This window comes from Planococcus citri, chromosome 4 (genome assembly GCF_950023065.1).
Source record: "Planococcus citri chromosome 4, ihPlaCitr1.1, whole genome shotgun sequence".
Classification (NCBI taxonomy): Eukaryota; Metazoa; Arthropoda; class Insecta; order Hemiptera; family Pseudococcidae; genus Planococcus; species Planococcus citri.
The window spans coordinates 49,595,366-49,612,109 of NC_088680.1; the positions used below are offsets into that span (position 1 = coordinate 49,595,366).

General features: G+C 34.4%; 1 protein-coding gene across 3 annotated transcripts in view; it reads left to right on the forward strand.

Annotated features, from left to right (window-relative positions):
• The window catches only part of LOC135846022 (uncharacterized), a 231,593-nt gene that overhangs the window by 166,895 nt on the left and 47,954 nt on the right, over positions 1-16,744 (forward strand). For all 3 annotated transcript variants that reach the window (XM_065364970.1, XM_065364971.1, XM_065364972.1), the window contains one exon: positions 13,229-13,362. In XM_065364970.1, the coding sequence (XP_065221042.1) occupies positions 13,229-13,362 (134 nt within the window). The remainder of the gene's footprint in view (positions 1-13,228; positions 13,363-16,744) is intronic.

Consider the following 16,744-nt stretch of genomic DNA (forward strand, 5'->3'; position numbering starts at 1 on the left):
ACATTTTTGATTGCACAATCGTTGGAAAAATTTGGAATTTGAATCATCTGTAGAAACGAATTCTCAAAATTTGTGTCTGCATTGATCTCAAGAGTCACAAAAACACCATAAATTTGAGCTTATACGTGTTTTACAGCAACTTTTCTAAAACAGGAAAGTTCAAAAATCTGCCGGTGGCTTCATAAAATGGCTCTAAATTGCAATTAATTATTTTGAAAATGAAAAATTGGTAAAAACCCAGTTTTCAGTGTCAACTTTATTGAATTCTGATTTTTTTTGGCAAATAGATCAGATTTGAATTTTCAAAAATTCGCCAAAAATCGAAAAGTGAAATCAAACTTGTCCAAAAACATTGTTTCTTTCTAAAAAAAATGCTCAAAATTGTTTTTTTTGGCAAAAAATTCCAAAAATTCTCTCTGTTTTGCCAAAATCAGTTAGTGCGAGTAGGGTAAGTCATCTTTTTTTTACAAAAAGTTGTCAAAAGTCATGTTCTTTCAACAAAAGTTGCGAAAAAGTATAACTTTTTTTTTTAAAATAATCATCCAAAATACTTCTTTGCCAAAAATTGTTATGTCATGTTTTTTGCCAAAAATTTGCTAAAAATTTTCGCTTCTTCGATAAAAAAACCAAAAAGTTGGACTTGGGTATCCCAAAAGTTTTGATTTTTGCCAGAAATTGCCAAAAATTCTCTTTTTTCCCCCAAACACCAAAAGTCTCACTTTTTCTCAAAAAGTTGACAAAAACTTGATCTCACTTTTTTGAAAAAAAAAATACAAAAATGTATCATTTTTCCCCATAATTGCCAAAAAGTTCTTCTTCTTGTTAAAATTGCCAGAATCTCGATCGAGTTTCATTATCATATTTTAATTAGAATGCTTTTATTTCGTAATTTTTTTCAAACGTACCTACATTAAATTCAGTTGAAAAGTGTTTTGCTCACATTTTGTAAATTTTTTGGTGCTTGGTAATCATTAATCAATGTTACATTTTTTTGGGTAAAATTACAAAGGAGTGGGATGGTCAGTTTTTCAAAAATAACCATATTTTGAGGACTCCTAATTTAGTCTACAGTTCGGTCAAAAAGTTCAAAATTTTTTTAAATCAAGGTGATCTTCCTCTTCAATTTTTGTCAGAATTCAGGATACGTTTTTTTATCCACCTTGATGCAAAGGGAATTTCATTATGAATGTCGAATGATTTGCCTGTTGATCCAGCAACCCAAAATACCCCAAAAGTAATTCGGTTCAACGACCCTAGAAGTTGACGATGCAAAAATATAACGTATTTATAGTGATTGATTCTCCAAAGTTGCATATTTACGTAATGTATTGCAGAAAGATCTGATGGGATTGTGTGAAATTACAGATTTTTGATGAAGGAGTTCAAGAAAGGTCCCTTCTCCCTTTTAGTTCACGTTCAGTTTCAAAATTGAATGGGCTATTGATCGATTCACGAATGAAATTTTCAAAGTACTCCAGCGCCTTAAATTTTGGACATAGGCAAAACTAGAGCTCAACTTTTTTTGTAGATAATGAATAGTTCTATAAATTATGCATATTTTTTTTCTCTCTGATCTCAAAATTTGAGACCCTTGGCCTTTTCAAAAAACATATAGTAAAATTTTACGCATTTTTTTTTCTCGAAAAGCACTAACCAGAGGGTCAAAATCCAGACCACAGAGCCCCTTGAAAAAAATCTCAAAAAAAAAATCTGTCGAAGACAGTTCTAATGAAGATAGAAACGTCAAACAATGTCAAAAGCTCGAACGAAACACAACATATGGAAACTGTTATCAGTAAATCGTACTCGTAAAAGGGGATCCACTAATATGTACTAACTTATAGGCGTAAAACCAAACGTTAAAATGTCATTTACATCGCATCATGTTCACATTTATATAAGAGCAAAAAACGACATCTTAGCTCCCTCGCTCGTATGTATTCTCGTTGCTTGTCTTGAGATCTCGTTTTGGTATACGTATATTTGCTCTTCGTATACAAAACTTAACTCTGCGGTGCTCTTATAAACATGTAGAAGGAAATTTGTACGTCACTTTGTAAAAACGTTCGTAAATAATAAAAATATATGCTCGTTGGTATGACACATGCGACTTGAACGTACATATATACATCTACAGCAGCGTATTAAGTACCCTGTTGTACCCTGTACCTCGAGCAGAAAGAGAGTGAGAGTGTATTTAGAGTTAACGACTTGTCGTCGCAACGTTAACCAAAATATATTCCTTTATTCCAGCTCCAGCTCCATGCTATCGCGCTACTCTCTCGTGCTCAGCCCCGACGACGTTGGTAGGTATTATCCCCCAGGTGCACTACACAGTGCACAGCACACGAATTAGCTTACCCATATTATATAGATGGAAATCAGCCACTTTTCATTGTCCAAACAAACTGCCACTGTAACCTTTTACTATTTAACGTGTGGTTGGTGGTGGTGGTCCTGGTGGCGCGGTCACTAGCCTGGGCAGTGGGCGCACGTAGGTTACATGTAATGTACAGAGTATACTATATGTATGTACAATTGTACACCTTACTTAACTTACCGACCAGCTAACCAACACCCGAATGATTTATTGTCTACCTTACGAGTACGTATAACGCATGTATCTCTGCGGCTAATCCATCGTCTGCCTTGTCGTGGTACGAGTGTAAATTGGACTTCTCATTGGCAACAAGCAAAGCAACACGCGGTGGGACGAATTATGTTACCTAGACGTCGGATATTGGACCGTGCTGCTTTAATAGAGCCGTTTATTAAATCACCTCTGCACACCCTTTATCAAATGCTTAAATCAATGTCGTTTATTTTTCGAATTTGCCAGTATCGAGCTAATTCGCGTAATACTCCAGGGTCTGGATGAACTGATCAACTCACTTCGACTGTATATCGTTTGAAAATACGTGTTTACAAAATGTACCATCTGGACTGAAATAATTCTATTTTTTGAAATTTTGTTTTTAGAATGAAGCCCTCGGGCAGTTAAAACAAGTTTTCATATTTTCCAAGTCGATTAAACTCCAAAATACTCTGGATTGAAAGAGAGGGAGAAAAACAGGGCGCCAAAAAAATTTGAAAAATTCTTCTCCACGAAATAAAGATAAATTTAAGCGTCTCCCTGTGTGCTATCTTCACTTTCATTGGTGCTCGTTACATAGACGTTAGGTTATTGCATACGTTTCGTTTTTATTAAACGTCGTTTTAGACTTTTAAACGGGGTTTTATTATCATTACTACGTACTTACGTACTACTCAGATATATAGCAAGTTTTCTTTCAAGCACTGAATACGTACTATGTAGCTTCGTGGTGTTTTTCAAAAGATGCCACCATCAGTATACTGCATCATATACCTCACCCTGTCCACATCGATAAGTATATGGTCCAGCTTTTAATGCAGCTTATAAAATGGAGGGGTTTTATTGACGAGTTGATGCGTGTTAGAAAGTAAAGTGTCGTCGTTGAAGATGTCCGGTGGGAAAAGGCGGCTCGGTTGTGGAATGAAGAGGATTTTTGACCCATGTTTCCATGTCCGACTGTAATTCAGCGTGTTGATGCGTGTTGCTGCGAAATCAAACGGCTGGGCGGGCTTTTTTTCTCTTCATGTTATGGTGATTTATTACCAGGGTCTATGCGAATTGATGTACGAGTAGGTACGAATGTGTAATGAGGGCCTAATTTCATATTAGTGGTGCTTTGGTAATACTGTGTAGAATAACCATTTTCCTTCCGGGTTTGACTGGAAATTTGGATTTTTGAAATCATATTAGAAAATTGGGATTCAACATTTTCACCCTTGCAATTTTTTGAAAATTGAGCTCTAAAGAAGGGAGAAAGGAGTGAAAAAATTTCAACTCATTGAATAAGATGATGTGGGTATCAAATTTTGGACCTTAAAATCAATATTGGGCTCCACACAGAAGCTAAATTTTTGATAAGGTACCAGACAGGGGAAAATCCCAGGAAGAATGACGAGAGGGAGGAAACGGTCGGAGCTGTTAACAACTAACTCACCGGCCAAGTAAGACCCTGAAATAAACTATCAGGTACGCTAGAAACCGGCTAATATAGATGGAAATCCGACCGGTGGTAGTATTAGTCAATTAGGTATCCAGCATAGACCCTTTGGCCAAAATTTCAGCTGCTGAAGTTCATGTGGTGAGGAGAATGGCCATTTTTCAAATTTACAGAACAACTTTACCTGTGTACACAAAACTTCAAACGCTCGTCAAAAATCGAAAAATCAACTTCAGCTGCTGAAAATTGAAGGATAGGGGTTTTTTGAGGTCCTCTTGCCACCAGTCCAAGTTTCATTCAAATCGGAGATCATCATGTAGGAGGGTTTCCTTGTTAGCCCAAAAGAAAACAAGACCATTTATGAAGTGGGGTGCTTGTTGCACACTAAAGTGAAGGTAGAACTTTCAGCAAAAAAGAGGGAGCTACCTCAATGTAAAAACTGCCAGCAAGTTGGTCATACCAAAAGATACTGTGCAAGGAAACCCAGATGTGTTAAGTGTGGATTAGACCATGATACAAAGCAATGTAGGAAGAAGAAAGAAGACCCAGCCAAGTGTGCTAATTGTGATGGTGATCATGCAGCTAACTGGAAAGGGTGTCCAGTATATCAAGCAAAAATTCTTGCTATATCTAAACCAAAGATGACAGTAACTGATTGTGTCAAGCAAAGGACCACTCATAGCCAGGAGCAGATAACTCAGAAACCTGAACAAGTCAAAATTGGCAAAACAAACCTTCCAAAGAATAACACCAAGGAATTAGATGAACCAGTGGAACTAGAAGAGCAGTCAAGCTTGAGTGACATTTGGGAACGGCTTTTTAAAAAAATGAATAAAAGAATTACTCTCACTGGAGAGAACCCTGCACATGTCATGTAACTAACTTGTTTAAAGTCAGATATATTACTTATTTACAAATATTTAAGGTCTCTTCAAGATTTTAATAAACCTTGGTGAATATATGCATATAAAAAAAAGGGTACCTATGTACATAAGTACCTACTCACAGGATAAAATGAAATAACTTGTATTTTATTATTTAAAAGTAGGTACAACATACATTTTATTTATAAAGGTCCGTCGATATTGAAACCATGGTGGCAAGCATTAAGTTTATGATCAACTAAATAACGCCAGACACCATTTGCAGTTTGTCCTCTACCAAAAGCAAAATTACGGTTGTTTCCTTTACAAATGCAAACTTTACCATTGACAAAGTCGTTTTTCCCCTTTCCATAGAAAATCTTGCAGTCCATAAGCTCAGATGAAAAGGGTGTACAAATCTTTTCACTCGCGTTATTGCATATTCTGTCACGCTCGTCTTTGCTCATCTTTTCAACAGGTTTACTGCAAAAAATTTTGTCATGTATAAAATTAAGAACATTGTATAAAGATTCACATCATAAAAAAATGCCTATTCTTACCCTTGAAAAGCGTTGAATTGATCAAAAGTCAAGCTGCGGACAGGATGTGTGGTTAATAATTCTAGTATTATAATATGCATGCACAATTGATATAAACACTTTGTAGACATTTTATCCAAATCTACTTCTAAAAGAGTGTAACGAAATGAGATGAGCCTGATGGTACCTACTGCAATGTTTCTGCGAGCAGAACGTTTTTGTACAAAATTAATTTTCAAATTTTCACATCATCATAATACATATGGGCAGGTATCTACATGCTTCGTGGTAGGTACCAAGTGTAATTAACATTGATGTACAAACAAATGGGGTTTCAATTGCTTTTTTTTAAATTATGAATTTTGTGTTAACAAACTAATGTCCGTGTTTGGTTCAGTGGGATCTCCACATTACATTGTGTAGTCTATCATAGAAACATTTATGGTGCCATAATTTCATTTATTCTACAGCTTTACATCAATATATATGATCGCATTTGGTATTTCTGTATGGCATCTCATGAGTTTTCATTGAGTGAACAAATCAATGAATGAATTTACTCAAAGAAGAACTTTTACACTGTGAGGTACCATCATGCCTTGCAGTGTTTACGTGTTGCTTCTTATCGTATATCGCACCTTGGGAGTAGTAAGGTTACATCTCGAAAAAAATCTATTCTGACATTTTTGCACTTTTGGGGTTTGTAGTATGACCATCCGCAACCAAAAATAACATTCTGAGTTGGCTGCCCTATCTAGATACTCTTTCTTTTTTGAGTAAATTTTGCACAATAGAGGACTGCCTTATTTGGCCAAAATTTGAGCTCTGAAAGTAGATACCGGGGATAGATCGTAATTTTTCCCCGTTTTCTGAGTTGAACAGCTTTACCTGTGTATACAAAACTTCAAACGCTCGTCAAAAATCGAAAAATCAGCTTCAGCAGCTGAAAATTGGGGGATGGGGGTTTTTTGAGATCCTCTTTCCACCAGTCTAAGTTTCATTCAAATTGGAGATTATCATGTGGGAGGGTTCCCTTGTTAGAAATGCCATCAGTCCTAAACTACAAAGTGCATCACTATAAGCCACTAAAAACAGTGCATTTTACTGTTTTAACATGTGTCAATTAGTGAATAACACCTGCATACCTGCCAGGAATCGCAGGGAATCGAGAAGGTCCGATTCTCCATTAAAAGGGAATCAGATTCCTGCGTTTTACAATTCATTTTGTGGTTCAAATCCAATTCAAATTGTGAGAATTGGATTCTTTCTCGATTCTTTCACACGATTTGAATCGCGCCAACTCTATTGCAGACCTACCAGGGTACACAGGTGACTTTATCCAGCCATTTATTCTGACATCGCTGACTTTTTTTAGCTGCTCCCCCAAATTGGTTTAATGATAGTTTTATAAATCAACAGCTTATTCTGAAGCGACGTTTTCTTACTCAGTAGCCATAACATATTACGCAGCTTTAGGTTGACATCATCTCATTTCTTTTCAATATGGGTTCTCCAATCTCCACGTCGACCGTATATATAATGAAGAAATATTTTAACGTTAAAAAAACGGCCAAAGTTGAAGCTGACTTTTTGGATGCAGAATCCAGGAAACCTTCTGCTCATGCGCAAAACATGATGCTTATGGTGCTGGTGGAGAGAGAGACGGTTCACTGGTTGAACAGTTGAACTGTCTCTCTCTCTCCACCAGTGCTGTAAGCATCATGTTTGGCGCATGAGCAGAAGGTTTCCTGGATTCTGCATCCAAAAAGTTGGCTTCATATACACCAATTTGAAATATTCGTCCATTATATGTGGTCGACGGTTCTCCATGAAAGTTTTCTGTCCTGGGTAGGGCTGTGAGGTAATTTATGTTGGTAAATTACGGCAGTATTTTACTGTATTTTACCAAAAGTTTATTACCGTATTTTACCATAATTTACCAAAAAGCCAAATTAACACTTTTTTTCCCATCTTTTCTTCATAAATTTCCAAATTTCCATGGAAATTTATGATTTGAAAGTTACCAAAAATGTTCCCCATAAATTTCCAAAAAATGTTCATGGAAAATTTTCTATAATCTTTAATAACACCTAAAACAGATGAAAATTTACTTCAGAGGCAGGTCAGAAGTTCAGAACTTTGAAGTCAAACTACAAAAAATAACTCTTCATATCCAAATTAGTTAAATACCATAAATATCGTATTTTACCGTATTTTACCGCCGTATTTTACCAGCGAATACATTACGGTAATTTAACAGCCCTGGTCCAGGGGCATCCCAAATGTACATACTTTGCGCTTGGTTTTTCTGGTATTATTTACCCCTTTAGGAACACAGGTGTGTAACTGATGTTTCAATTAGAAAATATCAAGTACATGTTCAGATTTGTCATTGTTATAATTTTCACACGTCATCTTTCTGTCCAGGAGTGAATTTTATCAATGGCACTTTGCAGTCTTTCTGTGGCAACAGTCAGATCTCATTAAAAAAATTTCCTGACAAACAGAACATTTTTTTCCTTTACTTATACGGCTGGTTAAAAAACTCATCAGAGGTACATATCCTCCTGGAAATTGAATCAACAAAATTGTGAATCAGCTCCTTAAACAGTTCGAGAATAAACCACATGTCCATTTTTAGCAGCCCAAATTTAATTCCACGGTTTCTGAAGAAACCTAAAATTCCGCTGGACGCTCCAGAATGACCAAAAATGATGAAATTTGGTTCGAGATGGTCAGTATTACGTAGTTGCAGGACTATTTTCAATGTTTCACTAAATATGTGCTTGAATACACATTTTTTTTTCTTTTGAAAAAATGCATAAAATTACCAAAAAATGTCATTTTTGAATTTTCAGAAACTGTCCAAAAATTGAAAAATCAATTCGGGCTTCTGAAATTTTGGAACCATGTTCTTTCCAAAAAATCACAGTTATGTTCAAATCGAAGGTAGACATATCTGGAGAAGTTCCCTTGTTGGATTTTTGATAAGAATTCAAGAATCTGTATAACCTCACAATAAGCCTCTAAATTTTCCACAAAATTTTAAAAATCCGAGACCTAAGTACATGGTTTGTGGGTTTTTAGAGGTGCTGATTTCAAACTTTAACGTAGGAAAACATTATGTTTTTTTCTTAAAAAACGTTGAATTTTATCGTTGGGTATAAGAATTTTTGAAAGTTTTTTTTTTATAATGAATAGAGTAACATTACTTGTAAATTGTATATATTCAATCATATGTTTTATTTACTCTGATGGATGTTTTATTATTATTACATAAAACGATTCGACAACGAACGACGATATCTTTAACGACATTTTAGTTTAATTACGTCAACTCTGGTGATGGATGCGTTTTCCATTTCCTCGTTCAAACGGAATATCGCTCGTTCTCAGGACGAATCGAGCGTAAAGAAAAGCAATTTCCATTAACTCTTCGTCTAAATTCCGCAGTCTACATTCTGTGTACGTAACAAAGCGATTAAAAATTTTAATAGCTTTTTCTTTCAACTTTTTCGTACACGGATTTCTGTTCGCCGTTGAGCTAATATAATTTTTGAGCAGTCGTCGCGAGAAAATTGTATACTATACTCGTATAAACAAACAAAAAGCTTGGTTTGGCTGCTGTTAAGGGCTAAACTGACTGTGACTGGCTGAAATTCGGTTAACAGAGGATGAAATTTAAAATTAATCTGAACTATATTTATCGGTATTAATAGGAAGAGGCGTACGCGTGAAAATCTCCCTTTTTAGTCTTCCGGTTATACGCAGAAAGACAGTAAAGATAGTACAGTATCTTCGAATGAGAGAAGGAGAGGATTTAAGTAAAGACATTAAACGGGTAATCTTAACAACGAGCGAAATGTTAATTAGTACATCGCTGCTTTTAATTAATTCCAAATACACCTATTCAACTCGCCTTCAGCAGCGCGTTTCCATTTCCAGCTAACGATTTTTCACCCAGGGCGAGTTTTCTTGCTTTCTATAAAATATCTCCATTAGACGAAAATTCGTACCTACTGAGAGGTGGCCTTTTTTTTTTATCTTTTTGTTTACGATTTCGCTCGTGGAAATTCTTCGTTTTGCTTTTGCAACTTGTCGCTTCATCGAGGTCGTTAACTAACTCAAAAACGTTTAGAGCCAATTAGCGGAAAATTTTTCGCAGTTGTTGAAAAGCGATAAATTTCAGGTATATTGATGCGGAACACCGAACCTACTTATCCAAAGAAGGGAGTAGGATTCAAATAAAATTATTTTCTTATTCGTTTACTTATTTCAAGAAAATGAATCGAATATTTTGTACAGAAAAAACAGCGGCGAATTGAATCAGAGTATTTTTTCTGCAAGTCGATAAAAATTCTAACTCGTGGTATGAATTATTGTGGTTGGCCAAATATTCCCCTATCTATATACGAAAGAAGAAATTTCCCAACTAGTGTAACCCCAGGAGCGCGAGAAAAAGACATTATCTCAAATGACGAATTTGAAACGTTACGGTTGCGTTTTTCCTTCTTTTTCTTATTCTTCCTATACGTATATATGTACTTTGTGTGTGTTATGCGTCGTGATTTTCACTCGTACTCGTAGGGAAATTTAACAATGACCGGAGTCGTTATTGTGTATAAGAAAGTGTCGAATGCTTGTTAGTTTGAATTTTCGGCGATTTGTTGTCGAATGTTAAGGTTGGAAAACTCGACGGAAATCATTTCGCCGGAAAATCCCTTCGCTTACGAGTATTCCCAAAACGATAAGAAACGTATTACGCCATCGTATACGAGTTACAATGACGAAGCCATAGTACGTTGTACTCGTACTATGCGGTATAGTTCTGAATCTCTGAATCAATCTGTGCATCTGAATGTCTGCTAGATTATTGCTACAGGGAACTCGTCAACCTATTCTTTCTTTTTTTTTTTAAAACCAAGCTTTGAAAGGAAATAATAAAAAACACTAGACGTACGTAGGTATCTGGAAAAATGAAATTTTTTTCTGGCTTTAGGTTCATTAGGTGAAATACACATTAAAAATGGTCGAGTTATTTGACTAAAGGCTATAAAAAATTCACTAAAAATAAGGCTACATGTACCTAAGTATAACAATCCATAAAATGAAAGAGAAAGTGTAGAAAAGCTGTAAAAAATATTACGACGCTGAATATGATTTTAGCCTATATAAATATAAGGGGGAAAAATTAATGCGAGATATTTTTAAATGAAAAGTTTGTGTGTATTTTTTTTACTTTTATGTTTATTGTTCTATGAAAGTTCGGGGGGCCATAGCGATGGAGAAGATAGGTAAATTGGTATCTTATATTTTGTAAATTCACGTATTTTTTTGAGAGTTTAGGAGTAGGGGCAATTATAATGTATGTACATAATTAGGGCATATGGGCCCAAAATAAAGTTGGCGGATTTTGTCCAAATTCAGCAAAAACAATCTTTTTGAGTTGAAAGTTACCCAGAAAAATTTTTAGCTTCGAAATTGCCCTTGGACGGGAGAAATGGTTCTCAAAGAGGGTGCATTTTTGAAAAAAATCGTAGTTTTATCGCTCCTGTCAATGCACAACCTGTTTTGGAAAGAAAGGCCCAGTCCCGAGTAAAAGTATTTGAAATGCTGGGTCGATCTAGGCAAAATCCAAGACCACTTTTAGGATTCCACTGAGCAGTTGAAAATTAGCAAATCGCGTATTTTTGGATAAATTCGTGTTTCGAAAATTTTTTCTTGCCAAATATTTCGTATCAAGTAATCAATAATCATGTCAAAGTATTAAAAGATATTATTCCTGAAACTGAGGAAATATTTTGGAACGCAGTGGTGCCAATTTTTAATCGTTTTTATTAACTTCAAAAAATTTAAAAAAATAATCAAAAGCTTTTGAATTTTTTCAATTTTTTGAAGTTGGTAAAAATGATCTATATAAGGGGAATAAAAAAGGTTAGCTTGAGTAAAAAAATCAATTTTCATTTAGAAAGTAATCAAGTGTTCTCATCAATCAATTTCGATCTCCATTTCCAATTTTCCATTTTTTGAGATTTCCGTATAACTTTGTTTCGCCATTGAAATGTTTTTCCAGTTTTTCCGTAACGATATTATTCATTTTTGATTCTTCAGTTTTTCCTGAATTCCCCCCCCCCCGCCCCCAAAAAACCAAAAGAAATCATTTTTTGATTTCAGCAAGTTGATAAGGTACCTAGACCCGGTAGATCTGCCCATGGTTTTTCAATGTGCTTTTCTTAAATGAAAACATTGATTCATTTTACCCTCGTTTTGTTCAATTTTTTTGCAGAAAAAGTTTTAGCTTCGAATATACCCTTGAAGGGGAAGAAATGGGTCTCAAAGAGGGTGCATTTTTGAAAATAATCATGTTTTTTTCGCTCCTGTCGCTATACAACCTGTTTTGGGAAAAATGGTCCAGTTTCTAATTATAGTAGGTATTTGAGATTCTGCGACGATAGGTATATGCTGCTGGCGTCAAAATCCAGTACTATTTTTAAAATGCTACTGAGTAGTTAGAAATTTGCAAATCGCTTATTTTTGGAAAAATTAATCTTCTGAAAATGTTTCACTCGTAGATATTTCACATTAATTTTGCCAAAATATTTAAAGAAATCATTCCTGAAACTGGGGAAATATTTTGTAATACAGTAGTGGAAATTTTTTGGCCCATTATTGCCAATTTCAAAAAAAAAAAAAAAACAGCACCTTCAAAATCCTGACATTTTCAACTTTTTGGTATTTTGATCAAATTAGAATTTGAACTCAGCGTCCTCAAGTTAATAATAATTAATTTATACCCCTTCATTTTCAAAATTTATTCGAAATTCGATGAAAATCGCGGTGACATTGGGTCCTCAAAATTTACTTTTTAGTGTTCATTGTGTGTGCTGAAATGTATTTGAACAAAATTGAGAAGATTTTTGATAAGCAAACTGAAACTCTCAAAGATGTTCTAGCAGTTCCAAAACTTTTCGAAACCACTTTCAATCAATTCGGAGGGGGGGGGGGTTGAAAATGTAAATTTGCCGAGGGAACACAAGAACTGCTGAAAATGGTTTGAAACTGCTTTCAACTGATTTATGATCGATGGGCTATTGGGCTCATTCCAAACTTTAGTTTTATACTTCAAATCTAAAAAATCTCGATTTTTTTCACAATTTGTTCCAATTTGGGGTTTAAAAATAAATAGTAGACTTTACAGCTTCAATAATGACTGATGAAAATTTTCTCAAACTTTTTAAATCTAGTTTAGTTCAAACTCTAAATTTTTCTGCCAGTCCTCGAATTCAGCTACACCTTTTGTCAGTAAGTAAATTCATCCACGTTTGTCAGCATTTAGAATCAGCTGTTCTACGCAAACGTTGTAGGTAGGTATTTATAGCAACGTGGTGAAACGTTAAAATACCCCTAGTCGTATAGCACCTTTTGCATTATTAAAAAGCACATCTTCATCGTTTCCCTTGTTATTACTATTTGATGTGCAAACGTTAACGTTAGTCAGGTAAAATGCATTAGACAGAAGGTAATTCGCTGCTGGTAAAATTGTAGTTACTCAACGTTGGCTGATGAGAAATCAAACGGTTCGCTAACTCTACGTCGGAAATTACGGTACGTTTGAGAGGGCGCCTTATTAATAGAGAAATTAATATTTCATTCGCCAATAAGTTATACATACACATTTGATCTCGATTACGTTCCGTTGTGATGTGTTTTTTTTTCTATTTTAATTTTTTATACAGGTACCTATATCGAATGTTCGATTTCCCTTTTTAATTTTTCTCTTTCTTTTTAATTACAGAGAGAATTAATACAAAGAGATGTGGACAGAGAACGTAGACTTCGATTGGATTCAGAGGCTAGACTCAGACGTTCGGAATCGGATACGGAAAGATGTCGAGCCAAATTGGCAGTTTTACAACGTGAATTCATTAGGTGAGTTTAACAAGTACAGCACCTACTTTCGTTCTCTCTTTTTTTTTTTATCAATTATCCATTGTTATAAGTATTAGGTACCTATAGGAATAAGTTTAGTACAGCGACTGTTTTTTTCATTCATTCTTTCTTTCTTTCCAATACCTTTTGTCGGTCAATAATAAACCTCTGTATGCAAGTACATACAACAATAGTTTCCTATGATCTATTTCTTCATTACCCCATTGGCCATTGAAATGTAGAACTGGAGCTATAACAATGTCCAGTTTTATTACCCGATGCTCGAATTATGAGGACGAATGCACATATACTCGTACTCTACCTACGTACACTATTTTACGACGTCTGCTTGTTGTTGTCGTTGTTGTTGTTGTTACTAAATTTCCAAGGAACGTAAACCGAATTTATCGACGATTTGAAAATGAAGAAAAGACCATTCGGGGGTGTTTTTCCTCTTCAGTGTTTTATGAATCGGAAAAACCTTCCAGGGTTGTTGGTCCAGGCCAAGGACGCTAAGAATAAGTCCAGAGTCGAAGGGGAAGAGGTGAAAAAACATCGAGACCGGAAGACGCGAGGCACACCGAGGGAGATGCGATTCGATGCAGTCGAATATATCGTACGGAATATTATTTTTAAATAACGAGCGAATAAAATGCCATCGTGGTTGTCGGCTTTTATCATCATTTAACGCGCTTTATTTGACGTATTTTACGCTTTATGAGTTTTACTAAATTTCATCTTACGTGCGTAGAGCTAAAGCTATAGGTACCAGTGAGGTTTTTCTTTTGCGAAATTGAGTTTGCGAGATGGTGATATACGAAAGGATTTGTGTACCGAAGCTGTCGTGTCGTTTATCGAGAACGTAAAACTGTTTGCTTTTTTGTAGCAAAAAAAAAATGGTCATCGGTGTGCATCGTGGAGGTATGAAATTCTTCGAGTTGACGAAGAATTTAGTGTGCTAGTACAGTATGTTGCATAAATTTGGCTCTCCTGTAATTCAGTCGGAAAGCAGTCGTAAAATTTCACATATAAATAAATATAATATAGTAGTTGGTCAATTAGAATGGTCGAGGCGAATGTACGTATGTCCTTTCGAAGCTTTTTTCCACTCCTGGATTTGAAGAAAAATGAGAATGATTGGCTCAAAATAAAAATTACTTGGTAGGGGGAGATTTTAATCATGGATAAGATTTGAGATCTTGCTAAAAAAATAAAAAATAAAAATCATAAAATCGCTGAAAAATTGCTGAAAATTTCCAAAAAATTGCATTTACAGCAGGTTATGCTGAAATTATATGGTGGTCGAGGAGGGAGGGGAGAAGCGTAAAACGTTTTAGGAAGTATTTGTCGTTCGTCAGTTCAACTTTGAATAAAATACACAACATTTTTATTAAAATTTTCAAAAATTATAAGGGTTTTTCTTCAAAATTATGGATTCTGTCTTTTTTACTTAATGAAAATCTCAGAGTTACCTTTCTTTTTTTCAAATTTTAAGATCTTTCTCTGTTTTTTTTGGAAGTTACTTTTAAACCAACTTCATATTTTATCTAACTCTCAAGAACTGGACCAAAAATTGCAATAAATTCTTCTTTCAAGAACTTTGAAAAAATTCTGACATTCTAAGAGTAACATTGAAGTAGACTTTTTGATCTCAATAATTCTGATTTTCAAGAACTTGTAAAAAAATTGATGAATTACTATGTTGAAATTTTAAAAATGGGTTTCTGACATTTTTTCAAACTTTTAAAAACGTGGAAAAATTCTGTAAAATTTCTATCAGTTAGATAATTTGACATGATTTGGCCATACTTTTGATAAATTACTCTTAATTTGGTCACTTTGAAGAATTACTGGTGAATTTTTGCAGAACTGCTGACTGTTCCTCATAAATTACTGGAAATTCTTGGTTTAAATTAATGCCATGGTTAATTTTTGGCAAATTGCACTCTTCGATAAATTCCTGTAATTTTTGGTAAATTACTGGTGATTTCTGGCGAATCACTGGTAAACTACTGGTAATTTCTGATGAATTTCTGGTAAATTACTGGTAATTTCTGATGAATTATTGGTAATTTCTGATAAATTATTGGTAATTTCTGGTGAATTACTGGTGATTTTTTGGTAAATTACTGGTAATTTCTGGTAAATTACTGGTAATTTCTGGTAAATTACTGGTAATTTCTGGTAAATTACTGGTAATTTCTGGTAAATTACTGGTAATTTCTGGTAAATTACTGGTAAATTACTGGTAATTTCTGGTAAATTACTGGTAATTTCTGGTAAATTACTGGTAATTTCTGGTAAATTACTGGTAATTTCTGGTAAATTACTGGTAATTTCTGGTAAATTACTGGTAATTTCTGGTAAATTACTGGTAATTTCTGGTAAATTACTGGTAATTTCTGGTAAATTACTGGTAATTTCTGGTAAATTACTGGTAATTTCTGGTAAATTACTGGTAATTTCTGGTAAATTACTGGTAATTTCTGGTAAATTACTGGTAATTTCTGGTAAATTACTGGTAATTTCTGGTAAATTACTGGTAATTTCTGATAAATTACAGGTAATTTTTGGTAACTTATTGGTGATTTCTGGAAAATTTCTGGTAAATTTCTTGTAAATTTCTGGTGATTTCTGATGAATTTCTGACAAATTACTGGTAATTTTTTTGGTAAATTACTGGTAATTTTTTTGGTAAATTACTGGTAATTTTTCGGTAAATTACTGGTAATTTTTTTGGTAAATTACAGGTAATTTTTGGTAACCTATTGGTGATTTCTAGTAAATTTCTGGTAAATTACTGGTGATTTCCGGTTAATTACTGGTAATTTCTGGTAAACTACTGGTTATTTTTGGTAAATTACTTGTAATGTTTGGTAAATTTTTTATTACTGGTCATTTTTAAAGTCGTCAAGAAACTCATATTTGTACTCAAAAAAAATTCTTTTAAGATTGTCCAAAAGTTTAATTTAGTTTAGAAATCTTTCAAAAATATTCATTTAAAACCAAAAAAATCCTGACCAAATTGTGTAGAAATCTAATTCAGTTTGTAAATCTTTTCAAAATCACTCACTGAGAATTCATAAAAAATCGAATACTTCTTTTTTTTTTTTTTTTTTTTTTTTTGGGTGTTTGTAATTACTTGATTATTACACCCGTCGTATGGGATTTAAATCGAGTTGGTAAGGTCAAGTTTTTTAATTAGATCTAAGAATTTTTTAATTTCGGAAGGGTCGTCTGGTATGAATGGGGATCTTTCGTCTATTTGTAGGGATAGTCTGTGTTGATGTAAGGAGGGACAGTGAAATAGTAAGTGTTGGACAGATATAAGTTCTGACAGGCAGAACTGACATGTGGGTTTTGGGGCCTTTTCATAGAGGTG